Genomic DNA, 18,711 nt, shown 5'->3' on the forward strand with positions numbered 1-18,711 from the left:
TGTGACAACCTGAGGGGTAAGCTGGCGGCAGACTGCCAGAGAGGCGAGAGGCAATTAATACACGACACCGCCTAGCTCATTGCTATAAAGCATTCCCGCAAATTTATTTTCAGTTTCCTAAAACTTGTGCATCCAAAAAATACTTGCCAAGTTCAGGCTATGAAGCTGTGCAAGATACCGTCAGTTTATCTAACGCTTATTTGTAATCCTATATTTCCCCTCACAATTTCCTATATGTTATGTTTTACTATATATTGCTTAATCACTCAACCTGTTTGCAATATAGTTCTTTACTCTAAGATACACCCCAAACACAACTTAAAACACATCTTTCATGTTAGAAAAAAAATTTAACACTTTGCAGTTGAGAATTCATGTTGTTCTAGTCTTAAAACCAGTATTAAATTAGATAAAAAATATAGCGTATATGCAAGAATGATGCATCAATGGCTCTTATTAAATGACATTTTTTTTAACATAGTGGTGACTCGTGTTAACATAAGCCTTTAACTTTGTTTATTACCTGCAATCAGATATTATCAAAAGTTAGTACATTAGTTTTTGTTGACACTATAAAATAATAAAAGAGCTATCGAAAATGTCAGAAGTTTGTATGAAGCGCTTCCTCTTATTCACGCGTTTCCTTCCTTATAACATGTTTTTATAGATGTGTAAAATAGGATTTCTATGTGCTCGTCTGTGCTGAATCGCCCATAGCCTAGGCCTGCATTCATCTGTCACCGTGTTCGTCTGTGCAGTCTTCATTGAGCAGAACCGAATATAGCTTGTCTGCACTGTTTATAATTCTTTTTCTGGTGTGCCTCGGGATTAGTTTCATAATCTGTGCAGGAATTTTGTCTCGTCTGTTGCTTCGTTGACACCTTCGACTTCAGGAACCATCCACATGTTTTGCAGATTTTTTTTTTTTTTGCTGGAAAACCATTTTCTGCATTGACATAGTCAAACATGTATCTACGAGTCTCCAAATATAAGTTTAATGCTAGTAATTTCGGAAACAACTTTTTATATCAATTTTTAAAAATGTTAATACGGTTGTATTCATAATTTTACATTTAAATATTAAAGTACAGTAAAATCTGCAGATATATTTTGGACAAATTTGAACGTGAAAGAAAAATTATATAAATTTTATGTAAAATTTATATGAAATTATTTTAATTTTTCTCATAAGTCGAATAAATTGGTAAGAATTTAACTGTTTGTCGTAGGAAATATCAAGTAATATTCTTACAAACGTTTTAATAAAACCTTTTTTTACATAGTAGGTATAATAGACTCAAATGATGCATGTTAAAACAAGTTTGGCACACACGCTAGGTAGAGATGGAGGCCGGAGGGACGAGCGTCAGAGACAGCCGCACGCCCTCACGATCATGTCCAGGTAGTTGCGCACGGTGACGGTGTTCTCGTCGTTGCGGTAGAGGATGGACATGGGAGCCAGGCGCGCGGGGGCGCAGCAGGGCGCGGGCGCGCGCGAGGAGTTGCCCAGGTGCACCAGCATCTGCACGACGGCGTGGTTGGTGGCGCGCAGGCGCGAGTCCGCGGGGTCGCTGCAGTCGCCGCGGCAGGCTGAGGCGTCGAACACCCTCGGCGCGATCACCCAGTCCTGCGCGCATCCCCCCTCCCTCTCTCCGACATCTGTCATCTGTCGCGCTCGCATGGATAGCAGTGGGGGATTTTGGGATTCACTCGAGCGCGGCAGATGAACATTCTGCTGAGTACCTCCACCATACCTCTGTGTTTGTTGCGTAAAAAAAAAGGTGGTTAGGACTCAGTGGCGAGGCGTGAGGTTTACATGAGGGAAAGCAACAATTCCGTTCACCCCAAAACACGGCGGTGGGGAGGGGGGGGGGTCCGGGGGCCCTCTTCCGGGAAAATATGGATTAAAAGGTACAAAAGGGTGCTATTTAAGTAGTTTTCTTAACTGAACATTGACTATTCCACAGGTAGAAAAATTGACATTTTTTTAAAATTATAAACTATTTTTGAAAAATAATAATGTTTGGCATACATTATTCTGATAATAAAATACCTACTCTACATTATTTATATACTAAGTGGGAGTGTAGTATCATCGATATCTGGTACAAAATATATAAACAGACAACACATGGCAAAGTAAGTACTTAAAATAAAGAGAAGAAGCTCATAAAAATGTACTAGAATAGTAAAAATTAAATGTTGGTATTTTTTGTACCAACACAAAATAAACTATCTTCATACGTGATCATAAACTCTGTTAACTGGTACGTGGTTATTCACAGTCACTCCAGCGAGATTGCAACTCTCGAGCTAGGATCCCGTATCCGCCACCCGCGGGACGCGGTCGGTAGCAGTTGGCACTGCTAGGCCGCCTCCCGTACGCCCACAAATCCCCCACGCACTGCCAGCCTTTGGTTACCCAATAGGGCGCAGGGAACTCCCAGCCAACAGCCCACGAGAGAGATGCGCGCGCCCTGAGAGACGACCGCCGACTAAAACGCGACCTCGCCACCTGCCCTGCCGAACTTTAGCGGACATAGCCGAAGCAGTCGGCGAAAGAATTCCACCGTCTGCTTCGGCCATGTTCGCTTGAGTTCGGCAAGAAAGCGCTACCTTCGTAGCTTCTACCACGTGTTTTTACAGCCAATCCCCCTCCTCGAACCTTTGTACCATGCCACCCCTCTTCCGAAAGGAAACTACTGCGGCAGCCTTCCTGCTGAAAGCGGTCCTACCAGCGCTTCTAAACCTAGCAACGCTTCTAAAACAGCATGTTTTGTGTGTCGACGAGTTCTTTTCTTATAGCGCACAGCGCACAGTATTGGGTCCCAAGAAGATAATGTAAAAAATACGTACACCTAACTGCACGAGCCAAAGTAAAATACTATTCTGAATAAAATATTTATTTAAAAAATACAATTGTCTGCAAACTGCCTGGGCAAGCACTGCTTGCCTTGCTTGCCCTGACGAGACGCCACTGGGTTAGGTCCAAAATCACAAGTTTTGAGAAAATCGCGATTGAAAATTATCAGTTTTTTTAAGTCAAGTTTTTTTTAGCTTTATTAACTGCTTTAGAAATTTGGAAACTCATTAATTGTTTTAAAATAACGTCTCTATTTTCCTTTTATCAATTTTCGCAAACTTGCAAGTGAATAATAACTCATTTTTTACAATTTTTGACTTAACCCCCTTTACGCAGCAAGCACAAATATAAGCCCTTTAGCCTATATAGGAACGTGCGTCTAGGGAAACCCATCAGAATAGCAAAATAAAAAATTCTATCGTCAGAAATACTCAAGCGCGTTAGATTAAGGTAAGGTGGGTTAATTACCAGCTGAAAAGTATGCATTTCAATAATCTGACGATTTGAGCGTAACGTAAGGAAGTGGGAGGGTCACAAACTTGCAAAAATAAAAAGGCATCTGGACATTCTCGAGCGAGCAAGAGAAAACATTATATAACCTTTTATTCTTCTCTATCATCTAATCTTCAAAATACAGGAGGTCCCCACGACGCTAGAGCATATCCCCATTTAACCTCATGGGCTCCCCTACTATAGTGGCAACTCAATGCACTTCCTTTGGAAATCCGAGAACTGTGCGGTATTTAAGAGGCAACCTAACAACCTGAAAGTCGTTAATAACTTCTCTACAAAAAATGTTGGAAATTTTTTTTTTTCTTGTGGTCTTTAGTTGTTGGGAATATCAACCGTATTACATTTAACATTACTTATTTTTCAATAAGGAACAACCAAAACACAATGTTAAAATGGTTCATATTTTGTTTCTAATATTAAAATAAAACCGCATACTCGGAAAGATTTGAGTTCTGAAAATCATAACCCTCAGTATCTCTTGCAAAAAAAAAAAAAAAAAAAACCACAAAAGAGACAAAAAAATTTTTTTGCAACCGTGCTATTTAATTGCTACCAAAATTATTCTAAAGTATATTCTGTAATTATAATCAATACGCCACACCGTTAAAACAATTCAAAAAATCTGAGATAAGAATGTTTGTAAAAAAATTTTAATTTACATTATATTTAAGGAATTGTATATTTTCCTCATATTTAAAAATTAATTTTGATGGCATTTCTCAACCACTTTTTTTTTTTTGCCTATACAGTTGCGCCTCCGAATACGCCCCGAGCCAACCCGAGCCGAAAAAATTCGTGGTCACGGCGCGGCGTTCACTGCGTCACTCTTTCTTGTCTTCATGACACGAACAATGCGAATATCTAATTTTACGTGGCCCCTCCAGGAAAATCAAAATCTTAAATGTAGTTGATACTAAACTGTATTTTTACTGAATCATCACAACAAAGTCCATTTTGGATGTGCAACAACTTCGCTCTCTGAGTAAAATGAAAGTTCACAAAGATAAAGCTTTAAGTTTGTAGTATTATCCGCTTAGTTTATTTTAACACGATGGGCAATATTTTAACGAAATTACTCGTCGAAAACCATGTCCAAAGCCGTGGTCAAGTCTTTTTCGCTTTGAGCGGAGCAGTTTCATTATAGTTAAAAAAAATTTGTCTGCCAAACAAATGATTCAATAGTCGTCGTAGCTGCTCCAGCAACGAATTCTAGCGGCGGGTTCGGAAACTACGTGTGATTAGCTTGCGTAATGTTTTTAAAACAATTCCTTTTGGCACAGCCTACAGACGTAGGTAGATTTAGAAGTAGCTATTTATTCTGGAAATATTTTGGAAGGTTCTATAAACTTCTGGAACATTTTTAACAACTTAATGTTCATATCATCTTTATGTTCTCCAATATTACAAAATGATCGATAAAATATTTGCCCATTTTCCATGTTGTTTACTCAGAAGTTTCATGGTCAGATATTTAGTAAGCGTTATTTTCAAGTGTAAAACCTCACGCAAGTGAGCATAATTAATTATAAACACTTGCGTGACTGTTGATGTTAGATCATCTTTAGTAAATATCCGATGAGAAAATCTGACAAAGAAACAAGAAATGCAAGAACGATCTTAATAAATATATTAAAAAAACAAATAGTAGTAAAGTCAAAAAAATTAAACAAGATGGCGTGAGAGACTGATCCTTCATTTTTTCAGCAGTTTTCTTTGAGAGCTAAAAATATCAATGAATTGAAAACTAAATTAAAATTTCTTGAATTTTTGGTTACTTTTATGACTTTCTAAAAATTGTGACTAAGGACTTTCATGATATTAGAGCCACGCTAATATCGACCCATTAATTTCTTTAGATATAAAAATTATAATTATTTGCTGGGTGAAATATTCTAAACAAAACGTGGCAACTTATATGGTCTAAAAAAATTTAAAAAAAAAGAATTAATTATATTTTTAAAACTTTTGCAGGCTTTATCGATAAATAATGAAGTTGTAATTTTATATTTGTCACAAGGCAACTATGCTGGACTTGTTGGATTCTTTACAATAACGTTTCTAAACCAGTGGGTCAACAATCAACATGGTTCTCATTTGACTATGGTAAAATACAAATAATCACTGTAAAATTTTTCAAGAACTTACTCTTGATTATACTTACATTCCACTGCAATTCTGAAAAATTAACTTTCATACTGCTGACCCGACATGGACCAGTGCTGAAACCCCAGTGTAACTCTGTAAAAAGAAATGAACACAGTTAAGTTTCTGTCACTTGAAAGAAGCTACAATTTTCTGCTAAGTAAATCATTAGACAAAAAGTTGGGAGTTCAGTTAATTAAATCTCTTGTTCTGTAATAACCATTGCGAAGAGAAACTTATCTTGTGTGCAGAAGTCAGGAAGTGTAAACCATATTTCTTATGGCTATTACAAATTGTAAATTTTTTTTGGCTACTATACTTTCGTCTCGTAACTAACAGAAAAATACTTGTTTCTGTTGGTCGACGAAGTTTTCCATTAAACCCATGATATATGAATTTATTACCAAGAATTAAAAGTGTCGAAGTATTTATACAGTGTTAATAAACAACGCAAGAAACGAAAGGTGCAAAAAGTTCTGCAAAGACTTTTAAAATACCATTTTATTAATTTTATTAATTTTATTAACTACACAAAATGCAAAAACGCAACGCTAGGTATCTGAAATTTTCAACTTCTTGCGTTTTGGCTTGCGTTTACACATTTCATATCTGAATTAAAATGTCAATATATATATAAGGTACCTGAGGGTATTATGGCCCGGCTGGTAATATGGCCCGTTTGTCATTGCGGACATAGTTTCCGTAGGAGCCGCTAGATAGCAGTCCAATATTGTTGGGGAGGCACCCAAGGACAGGTGTAGGCGGAAGGCGGCACCAGCGATTGCGCCTTCTCATCGTAAGCGGCCATTGTTTGACAGTTCTTCGTCGTGGGAATAAAATTTGTTATTTTTCGAACAGTAAGTAACATTAAATTAATGCAGCTCACCAACATATTACTTAAAATTAATTTTTATATTGCTTTACTATTTAATGAAGATTTGAATGGAAGTATAGTAGTTTTTGTAAATGTGATATTATACCATTAAGAAGGGTTTTTGTCTATATCAACATTGTGGGTAATATGGCCCACACGTGGCCATATTGCCCACACATGGGCCATATTGCCTACACTTACGGAAATAATTTCTATAATGCTTTATTTTTCATTTTACTCTTACGGAAATAATTGTTATAGTATTTTCTCTTTGGTTTTACACTTATGGAATCGATTTTTATAATGCTTTCCTTTTTTCGTTTGACATGACACGAACAAGAGATGGCTGACCAAGACCGAGGTGAACCAATTCCACCAGACTCACTCTTGGCTCACCCAACACCAGGCACCTCCAGGTTGTCGCAGCTACCCCTCTGCCGAAGTACACCAGTGACATTGTCATTCGAATGCCGTAAACGTCATCGCACTCTATCGACATCATCAACTGACTCTGATGATATGTCTTCCCCAGCAGATTCTTCAGATTCTTACGACATCGGGGATCATGGAAATCCATAACTCCAGATTCGTCAGCGAAGTCGTCTTCTCGTAGCTCCTTTAGCGAAATATTACCAATGCCATTGAGGAAGAGGAAGTCAGCTGGTAACAGGAAACCGGCTATGAACTCACGTGGGCTCCTGTTGAGCAAGCAACTTTTTCAATATATCGAAACCAGCAAAAAGAAGAACGAGACCAAGAAGAACGCCAAGAGAGGCAAAAAAAACCAGTAACCAAGAATAAATCCGATGATTTCAATAAAAATGGAGGCAAAATGAAGGGCAAACCGATTCCAACACGAACTGAGAGCTGGTACTGTACTGTGTGCGACGAAGACGAGGTGAAAGAAATGAGGCGTTGTGCTGTCTGCAGTGAATACATTTACGAAGAGTGTGTAGGTTTGACTGAGATGGACAAGGAGGTGTTTGTCTGCCCTAAATGCCATTTGTGGTGTGAAATTTTTATTAAGGTCGTTTAGATTAGTGTATTGTAATGTGACTTGATTTGAAATTTGTATTCTTATTAAAAATTTCCATATTTTATCTATTTTAATGAACTTTTTATCACGATATTTTGTTTTATACAATGCTACTTTAAAAACTTGGATAGTTTCGCCAAAAAAGTGCTTCATGTTACGTAAAGTTTGAACCATTTTACTTTCTGAAGAAATATAAATAAGTGGGCCATATTATATACATATGTTGGGAATATGGCCCGGAGGTAGAGATTTACAAAACTGTTATTTCCAAAAAAGCATTTGATTGGAAAACATTGTAATATTTTTTCCTGAGAGTTAAGTAACTGAACTATAATTTTGTACAGTTTTTGGTTACTTAGTTTACAAAAATTTCTGTTGTAATTACTGCCAAACCTTAAGTGGGCCATAATACCCTCAGGTACCTTAATTAGAATTATGATATGATTTAACAACTTGTGAAGTCGAATCAATATTGGTTGATATATGTTAACATCTGTTAACAACATGTTGTTTGTGCAATGTTTATTTACCCCTTAACAAACACGATGATTTTCAACAACTATTTTTCTTTTCTTGGAATCCACATTATCTTTGGACTCAAAATAACAGTAGAGACTTAAATGTTCCGGGAATCTGCTAGATTAATAGTCATTCTCAGGACATTAATTATTACTACTCAAAAATAAAATCTCAGTACCTACCTACAATTAACAATTTTTTAAACTTAATTCAGTTCAATTGTACTACATCTCACACAAGTGTACTTGATATTGTGTTTACTAATGAGTATATTCATCAGGTGGTTAAAAGCGATGACCCTCTAAGAAAGACGTTAAACTTCCTGCATTGATTGATATGTCTACTCATAACAAGTGTAATCAGTCAAAAGATAATATGAGCAATTATTACAGTCACTTTGCAAAGGAAGATTTACTAGCCTTTTATTTTGCAATTCACATTGTTTACTGTAAACCATTTATTACATGCTTGAAGCCAACGATATGGCAAGTTCTTTAAAATCTCGAAAACAAGCCTGTATTGAACAGAATATCCCACATTTTACATGTAAAACTAGTGACTATCGATCACGGTTCCCTAAGACTAATAAAACACAATAAAAAGAAAAATCTACGCCATAATATATACAAAAAATATAACTCTTGCATCTACAACATCAATTCCACGTAAAGTAAAGTTGTTAAAAAATACTTTAAAATTTAACAGAAGACGCTGGTTGGGTAACATAAATAACAAAATCAAAGAAGATGCTTAATATTGTGGAATCCTTTAAGAACTATGAGAAATGGTTATTAAAAAAATCTCAACATCCAAATTAATAATAATATAATTACTGATACTCCAACGATTCCTAATCATTTTGAAAATTACTTTTCGAATATGTTTGCTGAATCTAGAGAAAACGGTTTACTGAAATTTCGCCTATAAACCGTTTCATTATATACCTATACCGTGCAAGCTCACGGACCTACAGACCCTGAAAGCCCGCCAGTGCATGGGCAATCTCGGCAGTAGAGCGGGGCGATCATTGCTGATGCTGGGACTCCCCGCTGAGGTTTCCTCTACCGGCCCAGGTCACATGGTGGGGATTCGCACTGGCAGTTGGCAGCTCTGATCACTTCTCGCCTCTAGGAGTCCCCACTCTGTTGATGGGCGGACCAGTGAGCGGCGACACAGCTCTGGTACTAGCCCGGACAGCTGGTAGAGGTTGGATGCACTTCTGCCAGATCACACGCTCTCTGGTCCCAGAGATGTGGTAGACTTGGTTAAGCGCCTTGTGATACTCTTGGGATGGTTTTCCCCTTGATTCAACTATAGGTTAGCCTAATTAGGTTAAGGAGTGTGGCTGGCAATGATGCTGGGATGGGTCAACTCAGTCTCTCATGGTAGACTCTCCTAAAACACCTCCAAGTTTCTTTGAAATGGCGCATCCATTTCCCTGCGGCTCTAGGGAGCTAGTGTCACTGGTGACCCAGACCTCGCGGGGGAATTTACCGTCAGGTCCATCACGTTAAACAACCCCTGCAGCATTGTTGAGTGCCTGTCCAGGTTACCTGTTTCGAATCATCGCTCGGTTCCTCTAAAGCCCAATGTTGTGGATTGTTATGAACCGTCTCGTCGTTGTCAGCCCACTCAGTTTGTCTGTGCCGTGATATTGTTCTGATTCCTTCCTGTACTGTCCCTGCACTGCCAATAAATTTAACATTCGACACCGGTCTGATTTTGGCTTATTTTGCTGTGTGCGCGAGTATTCATATTTTATTTGCCATTTTTCATGTTTTCCTTATGACAAAGGCAATATTATATGGTGAACATTGGTAAAAATCGAAATAACGCCGAAATGGAAATCAGCAAAATTCACGTAAATTACTTAATTTAAGTTATTAAAACATATAATTAATTTCATAAATCTTTAGATTGGTTTTAAATTGAAATAAAATAGTTTGTTTTTATAAGTAAATAAAAGCAGTCGATACAAACATAGTTAAAAGCCTAGAGAGAGACATCACGATTGCATACTAATTTTTTTTAACTGATGTTTTATTTGCAGTTTTTTTTTTTAAATTTAATCTCATCAGTATGTGTAGTATTGTTTGGTGTAAATATTTTAAGTGTCTTACCACAAATTTGTTGAAGCGATTGAAGAATGTAACAATTGTGCTTGATATGTACTTGTTATTACATGCGATTTAATGTTCAATAGCGATAAAGACGAGACACCAGGATGACCGCATGAGCGCAACATCGCGACCAGCCAGCAGCGAGGAGACTCACGCGCGCCGCGGGGGGAGGCCTGCCAGGGGGTCCCGGGAGACGGGCCCTCGTCCGGGACCCCTCGCCGCGGCGACGACCTCAGGAAGGCCACGAGGAAGGGCGCGCGCCCCGGCTCCCCGCCGGCGATCAGGACCCCGGCTTCCTCTGGCCGCAGCTCGAGGCCTGCTCGCACCGACACCACACACTCGCACACCGCCCGTCTAGATTTCTTCAGTTTCTAGTCCATGGAAATGTTGGCAATGCTTAAAACGCCTCCGCTTAAAAAAAAGGGGGGGGGGGGGGGAGGTTTGTCTGTGAAGTCGGTTTACGGACGATACGTTTACGTGATAACGTCATAAGAAAACATTGATGAAAAATTGCGTTCTTTTTAATTTTCAATTACTATTTACAGTATTTTTTTGCAAATTTAATTTAAATAATTTGTTTAAATATAATCACGAACAATTACGTAGTTCAAAAGCCCGCCTTAAACTGTTTGATATTATAAAAGATTTTCTCGCATGGTGGTTGGCCGGTTCTTGCATGCTCGGCTCAGGTGGAACGTGACAATTTTTCGTGCGTGCAGCCGGCTTTCAATGATTTATAAGACGTTATCACCTCAAAAAAAATGATTTTAAAACGACATTTCACACAGGGTTTAATTATCAGTCAAGAATTCTCGGTAGAATTTTCGTAACCACAATACAATTATTTTATTTTATTGCTAGTAGCCTAGTAGTTAACATATATTTTGGATTTTACGTTAAGAAGAAATGAATCGAAACATGCTAAAAGGGCCCTCGGTCACAACAAAAAATGGCAAGGTAAGTTAAGCATGAAAATCGCATTATTATAGTATAGCTTCAACTATCTATGCTACAAGGGATTGAGTCATTAGCTAGGGAAATTCTTAAGGCGCGCTGAAAGAATTTACTTAGACACGATTCATTCGTTTTTTCCTTCTTCTCAAAACTGTGTTGCTTGTACTGAGGTCCCTTTTAGCATGTGCCGATTCGTGATCATGGAAAAATTATATCTTTATGTTATAAACACGCAGGCTCTAGCAGAAATGGGCGACACTCAAAGTGATAATATTCCGCCAGACTCTCCAAGTGCATGCTTCTGGACTAGTAAGGCCTCGGGGGGCCAGTGGCTGGAAGGTACGTCTGCCGCGTGTCTGCCGGCAGCAGCGAGCCTATATACGCCTAGTCACGCTGGCAGATTGCAATACAGGGAGAGGGTAGCATGAATCGCGTGCTTTGTTCAGGGAAATGATCTGCCATGGCTAACTCCCCTATCTCAAAACTAGCTCAAGACTATGCCAAGTAGGGCGAGCACCTGGGCGGGTCGCCAGGCGCGCGGAGACGTGCAGGCCCAGGTTGGACTCCGGGGAGGACGCCCAGGCCGTGAAGGGCCCCGTGGCGTTCAGCGACAGCCAGCCCTCGTGGGCGCAGGAGGTCTCCACAGAGTCCACCAGCCGCCGCTCCGTCCCGCTGCAACAACGCACGACGCACGCTCTCTGCACGTCCGAAGTCGCAACACCAACAACCACCACCACCTCGACAAAACCAAGTTTCCACCAAGGCCAGAGAGCTAACAAGTTTTGACTACTTTTGTTTCAGCTGGTCAAAATCTTCTGGCTAAGGTAGCAGTTTCCTCCCCATAGAGGTTCGCTAATAATGTTCCGCAGGCTTTCACGGCCATTGAAGTAACTTGGCTTCTGGGTTGTAGCCGTGTCCTTGGCAAATAATTCACCGACGTTTCGGTCGACATTGCAGTCGCCATCATCAGTACAGAGTACTTGAAACCAAGTTGCTTCACCATTACCGTTCTAATTATGCACGTACTTAAGGGGATATGTCCCATTAGCAGGTCATTATTTTATATATTTTTGTTCCACACGGACAAGCTTTGCTGACTGAGTGGCTGAACGAATACAAACGAAAAAAAAAAAATATTATATCGCAGACGCTTTACATAATTACCTGGTAAAGTTGCAGTTTTAACATCATCGTTCATTATGGATAAGGAGAATGAAATATAAAACTAACTTTTTTGGATTAAAATCGATTTACTGGCTATTATGTGATGTGGTTTAATTTATTTCAGAAATTTTTTTTTACTTAGCCTTTAAAATATCTTCAGAATTGTAATGATTTTATAAAATTAAATTTTCTAAAATATTTCAAATCATTATCACGCAGTAGTCATCAGCATTGCCTTTAGGCCCAGACATTTTCAGTTATTTATTCAATTTAGTTCTCCTTATCCATAATGGACAAAAATGTTAAAAATTACCCTTTTACATCTAATTATGGAAAAAGTATGCACTATATATATGTTTCATTTTGTTGAAGTTCGGACACTCAAAAAGTATACAAGTTTAACCGTGTGACACAAATACAAATAATTGGGAAGGGATATCCTCAAAGATTTTATGGGCTGAATATGCTTAGAAGATACTTGAAAATAAATTAATACCTGATTTCCTAATTGTATTGTGCTTTTTTTATGGGGTGTTATATGCTAGCAAATGCTAATGCAAGTGCATGCACTAGAACCAGGAAATAATTAGATAGCGGTGGAACGTATACACGGTCTTTCATAAAGCCCCAAAGGAAAAAAATTCGCATGGCGTTAAGTCAGGTGAACGTGGAGGCCAGCGAAAGAGCTCTGTCGTCTCGAATTGCCTACACCATCGGCGGATGTTTTTGCTACATCAGGAATCATAAACATTAAACTAAATGCACGTTGAACTAAAATTAAATATTAAATCTTAGAAAATTGCAAAACAAGCTCAGGAGTCACCATTTTGTGTATGTAGCGCTGCAAGCAAGAAAAACAGCAGCACTCTAGCATGCGGTTATCGAAAACTGTGAGTTACTCTTTAATGATGACCTTGAACCAACACTCAACAACGCTTAAAAGTTGATACTATTAAAAAATTTGTAACTTGGACATTATTTTATGGACATACTGTATACTCTTCAATGCTACACTAGTATATGCTGCCGATGTCAGCACGATGGTGCCATGCACTAGCGAGATGAGAAAAAGGAACAACACTAAGGGGATAGGGGATTTCGATTAGTTTGTTGGTGGTTTGTATGTCGCTACACGGCGAAGAGACAGGCTTCATGAACACAAACGGAACTCTTAAAGAACCAATTTTATTTTAAAAAAAGTGGAATAGGTTGTTGCTATTGGTTAGAAAGAAATCCGCTTTACTGACAGTTTGGGAGGGCGAGTCTTTGCATAATATATTCTTTGTTTTCGTATCTCGTTTCTGTGTTAATAATAAGTATCTACTTATTTGCAATAAGAGTTGAAATCAACAAATGATCCAGAGATTACTTGACCGTTGAATAAATCGACTTAAACATCTAAATCCCAACCTGGCAATTTCAGTGTTGGGCTATCAGTAGTCACAGACATCTGGCTGCTAAACTGACTTGACCAAATGTAGCCCGACGAAGTGTTTGCATGCAAAAAAAATGATAAGTTTAATTATAATGAGGTGCGATAATTTAACATTCCTTGATTGTATTGGTGTTCTGAAAGGGTTCTCGTTATGTATCCCAGGCATAAACCTACACACCTAAGCATGCACTGTTAGGTCAATATTAACGCGTCAGCCGAAGAAATTTACGGTAATCGTGACAGTAAAGATATAAATTGTTAGGAGGCTAATAGGGGCGAGGTTTTTGCGACATTTCTCCTACAAAATGCCGTACACCGAGAACTAAGATGTTTACACAATAAAAAAAAAATAAAAAAAACTGAAAATGTTGCTAACGTAAAAAAAAAAAAGAGTTGAGAAACTATGTTGTTTTGCTACACCAGGTTGTGCTAGCATCGCACGAATTCCGACTGTCCATTTTTTTTTAAGGGCTAGTTTCTCTCCGGACGCAGACTTGGGTCGAGGCTGCCCGAGAGGAAGGCAGGGAGGGGCAGAATCAGGCGCCCACCTCGCGCCCGGAGCAGCGAGCTGGTGCAGAGAGACGGTCAGGGCGACCCCGGGGTGCAGGCGGCAGGCAGCGTGGTACAGCCTCAGCTGCGCCGACACGGCTGTCAGGCCGGCGGGCGCCCCGGACACGTCGAAGCTCAGTCCCTCGTCGGGCGTTGCGTCTGTGGAGCCAATCACCAGCCCCTTCCAGTCCGTCCTCGTCATCCAGCCTTAACACTCAAACAGCGGCCAACGAGATACCCGTCTTGAATTTAAGACTACCACTTCTTCCCCTCAAGATTAAAAAAAAGGTATTTGTTTGCTTATTGCATATACAGTTGTACTCTTAACATAAAATATTAAAATAAAGACGGATGCAAAGCTGCATAATTACCCAAACACATTTTATCTTTAATATATATATAAAAAACCTTTTAACTTAGATTTTCATTTAAACAGGTGAATGTGTTTTGTGATTTTAAACTGTACGGTTACCAAAATATTTTTTTATTATTTTATTTATTTTGAAGATATGCATATTACAAAGCTTTGATATAAACTGGATACGCAATAAGAAACAGTTTTGCCCTGAACCCATTACTTTGTTCATTATAGCCGTTTTATTGCCTTCGACTTGGTAGTGTATAATCATAAGGAAATAAATTGCATTTACAGAATAAAACCTATAGTAGCGCAGGAACTTCGAACAGAATTTCAGCGAAATGTTGATTACTCAGGTTGAGTATATCTAGTCCACTTAATACCTAAAAAATATCGGGTGACGTTATATATATATATATATATATATATGTGTGTGTGTGTGTGTGTGTGTGTGTGTGTGTGTGTGTTTTTTTAAACGTGAATCCTAGTTTTCTAGTTATACAGCATAAATATTGTTGATTAAAATAAAGCGTAACAAAATAACTGTTTTTTATTCAAAAATTTTAACTGTTGATTGAGACCTAAAGTATACCAAGTAAGTTTTTGACGTGATAACGTCTAATAAATCGATAAACGCCGGCTGAACGCACGAAAAAGTGTTTTGTTTCGTTACGCTCATTGTTTCGTTACGCTCATTGTTTCGTTACGCTCATTGTTTCGTTACGCTCATTGTTTCGTTACGCTCATTGTTCCGTTACGCTCATTGTTCCGTTACGCTCATTGTTCCGTTACGCTCATTGTTCCGTTACGCTGGGTTTCCTTTACGCTGTCGGCGAGTTCAGTAATAATAGGTTATGTTACAATTATGGCGATTCATATAATTGATGATAGATATTTGATTACAGTTTATTTATATGAAAACTTGTTCATAATTATATTTAAACTTTATAGCTAAACGCCAGTTTTTAAAATTAATTACAAGTCATCTACAGGTGAACTGTTTCGTCGACTGTTTATAAAGTGAAATGAAAAGTTAGTGTGGTATTCATTACTTATTACAACAACAATTTCGGCAATAAAGGTTAATTATTCTTGCATTTTAAAAATATGATTACTAGTATAATTTCAAGTATTTATTCTTCTATTATTAAAATAAAAATGATTCATTTTTATTCATAAAAGTATGCAATCATTTCATCAATGTTTTGTTATGACGTCACGTTAAACTATCGTCCGTAAACCGACTTTACAGACAGCCAATTTTTTTTAATGGGAAAACAGCTCTACTGTCTTCTTTTTAGATTCTTTGATTTATCATTCGCAAAATCTTAATTATAACAAGCCTAGATCGTTGTCGATAAAACCTGGATTCGGTTCCAGTCTCACTAAACCAGCACAAAAAAAAAACGAACATATCCGAAGACAGGCTATAGTAGAACTTTACGACGAACGCATTAACAGATTCTCCGAGAACAGTAATAACAGCCTGCCCCCCTATCATATCTCTCGGGGTGGCGTACTAATGATATGTGACCTTGAAAACTTCCGAGTGTAGACTCGCATTTGATCTCACAGCAACCCGTTATGCGTGACTGGTTTGAAAGTAACGTACGTTAGGTCAATAATGAAAAAAAAAGCTCTTGTGATGGAGGCATATTTAGAAGCTTATCAACCTATTATTCTCACTAATATAATCCCTGATAAAATAAATAAATTATAAAAAAAACACGAAATGGACGTAACTTAAAACATAATTATAACAATAACCTATCCATCTGTTTAATCGTAATTACTCAGAAAGACATTTAAATAATTTACTTACTAATTGTAGTAGCTACAAGTCGGATACATAAAACATGGGCGAAAATCAGTAGGATTCCCAGAGAGAGGGGGCAGGGTAACGTGTTATCATTTCCATTTTACGGTTACGATTTTGCAAGCGCAAGTAGGCCCGCTCAGATAGATTTTTTTTTGTTTCCCGTGCCCCCTCCCCGGCCCACCCCTGGGGTTCTACTCGGGAAACCATTTCACAGACGAGAGAGCCACACCCGAAGTTCCCCGAAGGATGCTTAGCAAATAACTTTTTAATATGTAGCTATCCAGGACTAGGAAACCGTTTGCATGATTTCACAGTATTTTTAATGTAGCTATCCTAACCAAATCAACCGTCCACAATGTTTTAAAGTATTTATACTGGAGCTAACCTAACCTAATTGACTATTAGTTATCATGAGATGTCCAAAATAAAAAATTGGTTGTCTCTAAAGTCGGTTTACAGACGATAGTTTAACGTGAGAACGTCATAACAAAACAATAATGAAATGATTGCATACTTTTATGAATAAAATTGAATCTTTTTTATTGAATTATCACTATTTTGTATGGATACAAAGAATGAGTGAAATGAAATCTACAATTTAATTGATAAATTTACTTTTATTTGCACTCATTAATTCAAATATGTTTATTACTTTAACTAAGAGATTATTTTAACTATAACTTTTATACATGTTTGCTACTTAACTTCTTCCAATCTGTGTTTTTCTGTTAAGGATAGGACGATGGTAGGAAAAGTAGGAAACGAATGGGAGTGTTTCAAGTTTAATGTGCCTCGAAAAAATCAAATGGATGGTTGTTCCAATCGAGTGGAAGAGAGATAGATGCGGCGCAAGCGTACAATGAGCGTAACGGGACACAGCGGAACGGGACAATTTGCGTAACGGGACACTTTTTTCTTGCGTGCAGCTGGTGTTCATCGATTAATTATACGTTGTCACGTAAAAAAAAAAACCGAAGATGCACGATCGGACGTTTGGCTCTCTCGACCGTGAAAAGAAGGCTTCCCGTTCTACTCCCGTGCTCAACACTATGAAATCCTATCTACCCGATGTCATCAGTAAGGGCATGGTAGAGTAACAAACATCTCACGGGCGGCGAAGCTGACGACGGCGTCGCTGCGGTCGACGGCCAGGCGGTCGGCCGGGGCCAGGCTCGTGTAGTCGTAGACGGCGAGCAGGAACCTGGAGGCGGAGCCGGCGAGGTCGGCGCGGCGAGGCACGCGAGGCCTCGCCCTCAGCCCCAGCAGGCCGAGCAGCTCCCTCTCCAGCAGCCGCTTGTCGCTGGGGCTGAGCGCGCGCTGCGTCGCCGTGCCGTCGTCGGCGTACAAGCCCGACAGCGCCGCTGCCACCACCACCACCACCGCCGCCGCGCCACGGAGCAGCCAGCGCCGCATCCTCGCTCCCTCCCGGCCCGCGCGAGACTGCCCGGTCGTCCGGGGCACGCCGAGCCTCGGTTACACTGGGCGCCTTCCACTGCTGCCACCTGCCCCGTGGCTGGTGCGGCGAGTACGTTCATTCACTGCTCATTGCAATGGGGGGACATTGATTTAAGATTTTTTTTTTTACACGCGCTATTGATGGTTACGCAGTATGTCGTAAGAAAACTCAATAACTGACAAAAATGACAAAAATGTATATATATTTTAATTTATTGACATTACTGTTTTCTGAATCTTTGCATATTTATCATTTTTGTGAGTTATTGATTTTTACCAGGACATATATTGTAAACTGCAATGGAGTTTGTCAAAAAAAAATATTAAATGATATTGTGAGTACCAAAACACAACTAGACAAAAATTACAAACATATAAATATTTTTAATTTATTGACATTTCTAATTTTAGCTTGTTTTCTGTATGTTTGAATATTCCTAATTTTTGTCAGTTATTGAGTTTTGCTATGACATACGGTGTAAACCGCAATGGAGTTTGTCCAAAAAAAAAAATCTTAAATGGTGTTGTGAGTACCGCACCAAAAAACTATCATAGAGGCGATGCGTTTTGTGAAGCATAGATGGTATTTATGTAGATGAAGATATTATGAATGACCAGTTAATATAAAAGAGTATCTCTGGTCTTGTAAAACTATTGATGCGATTAATGTTGACGACCCCTCTATAGTACTTTACACAGTTAAATTTAGAAATAGGATATAATGTTGTTTCCTATAGAACACTATGCAATTCATCTTGTAAAATTAAAATTTTTAAGAGTTGTGATTTTCGATTACCAGGTAATTTTGTTCATGCAAAATTGGGCATGATACATTATGCGATTTGTAGTAAATGTTTGTTTAAATATATCAGAAATATTATCGGTGTGAATTTGATAATTACCTACATTG

At 38.7% G+C, this 18,711-nt stretch overlaps 2 protein-coding genes across 2 annotated transcripts in view; both read right to left on the bottom strand.

The window, feature by feature from the left end:
- LOC134529689 (uncharacterized) overlaps positions 1 to 18,711 on the bottom strand; it is a 117,825-nt gene that overhangs the window by 11,570 nt on the left and 87,544 nt on the right. The gene's annotated exons all lie outside the window — the stretch shown is intronic.
- Positions 1,212 to 17,878, bottom strand: LOC134529197 (protein 60A-like). Its single transcript, XM_063363047.1, has 6 exons — positions 17,456 to 17,878; positions 14,169 to 14,328; positions 11,539 to 11,693; positions 10,222 to 10,383; positions 5,538 to 5,614; positions 1,212 to 1,627 (listed from the first exon to the last, which is right to left on the bottom strand). The coding sequence occupies exons 1-6, from the start codon at positions 17,757 to 17,759 to the stop codon at positions 1,367 to 1,369; spliced, it is 1,119 nt and encodes a 372-aa protein (XP_063219117.1). The 5' UTR covers positions 17,760 to 17,878; the 3' UTR covers positions 1,212 to 1,366.

This window comes from Bacillus rossius, chromosome 1, assembly GCF_032445375.1.
Source record: "Bacillus rossius redtenbacheri isolate Brsri chromosome 1, Brsri_v3, whole genome shotgun sequence".
NCBI classification, from domain to species: domain Eukaryota; kingdom Metazoa; phylum Arthropoda; class Insecta; order Phasmatodea; family Bacillidae; genus Bacillus; species Bacillus rossius.

Bases quoted from the DNA above. Each gene is read 5' to 3' on its own strand.
- LOC134529197 (XM_063363047.1), bottom strand. From the start codon at position 17,759: ATGCGGCGCTGGCTGCTCCGTGGCGCGGCGGCGGTGGTGGTGGTGGTG. The intron at 5,615-10,221 runs GTGAGTCTCCTC...TTCTTTTTACAG, and splicing joins GGCCTCCCCCCGCGGCGCGC to AGTTACACTGGGGTTTCAGC. The intron at 1,628-5,537 runs GTAAGTATAATC...GGATGCGCGCAG, and splicing joins TTTCAGAATTGCAGTGGAAT to GACTGGGTGATCGCGCCGAG.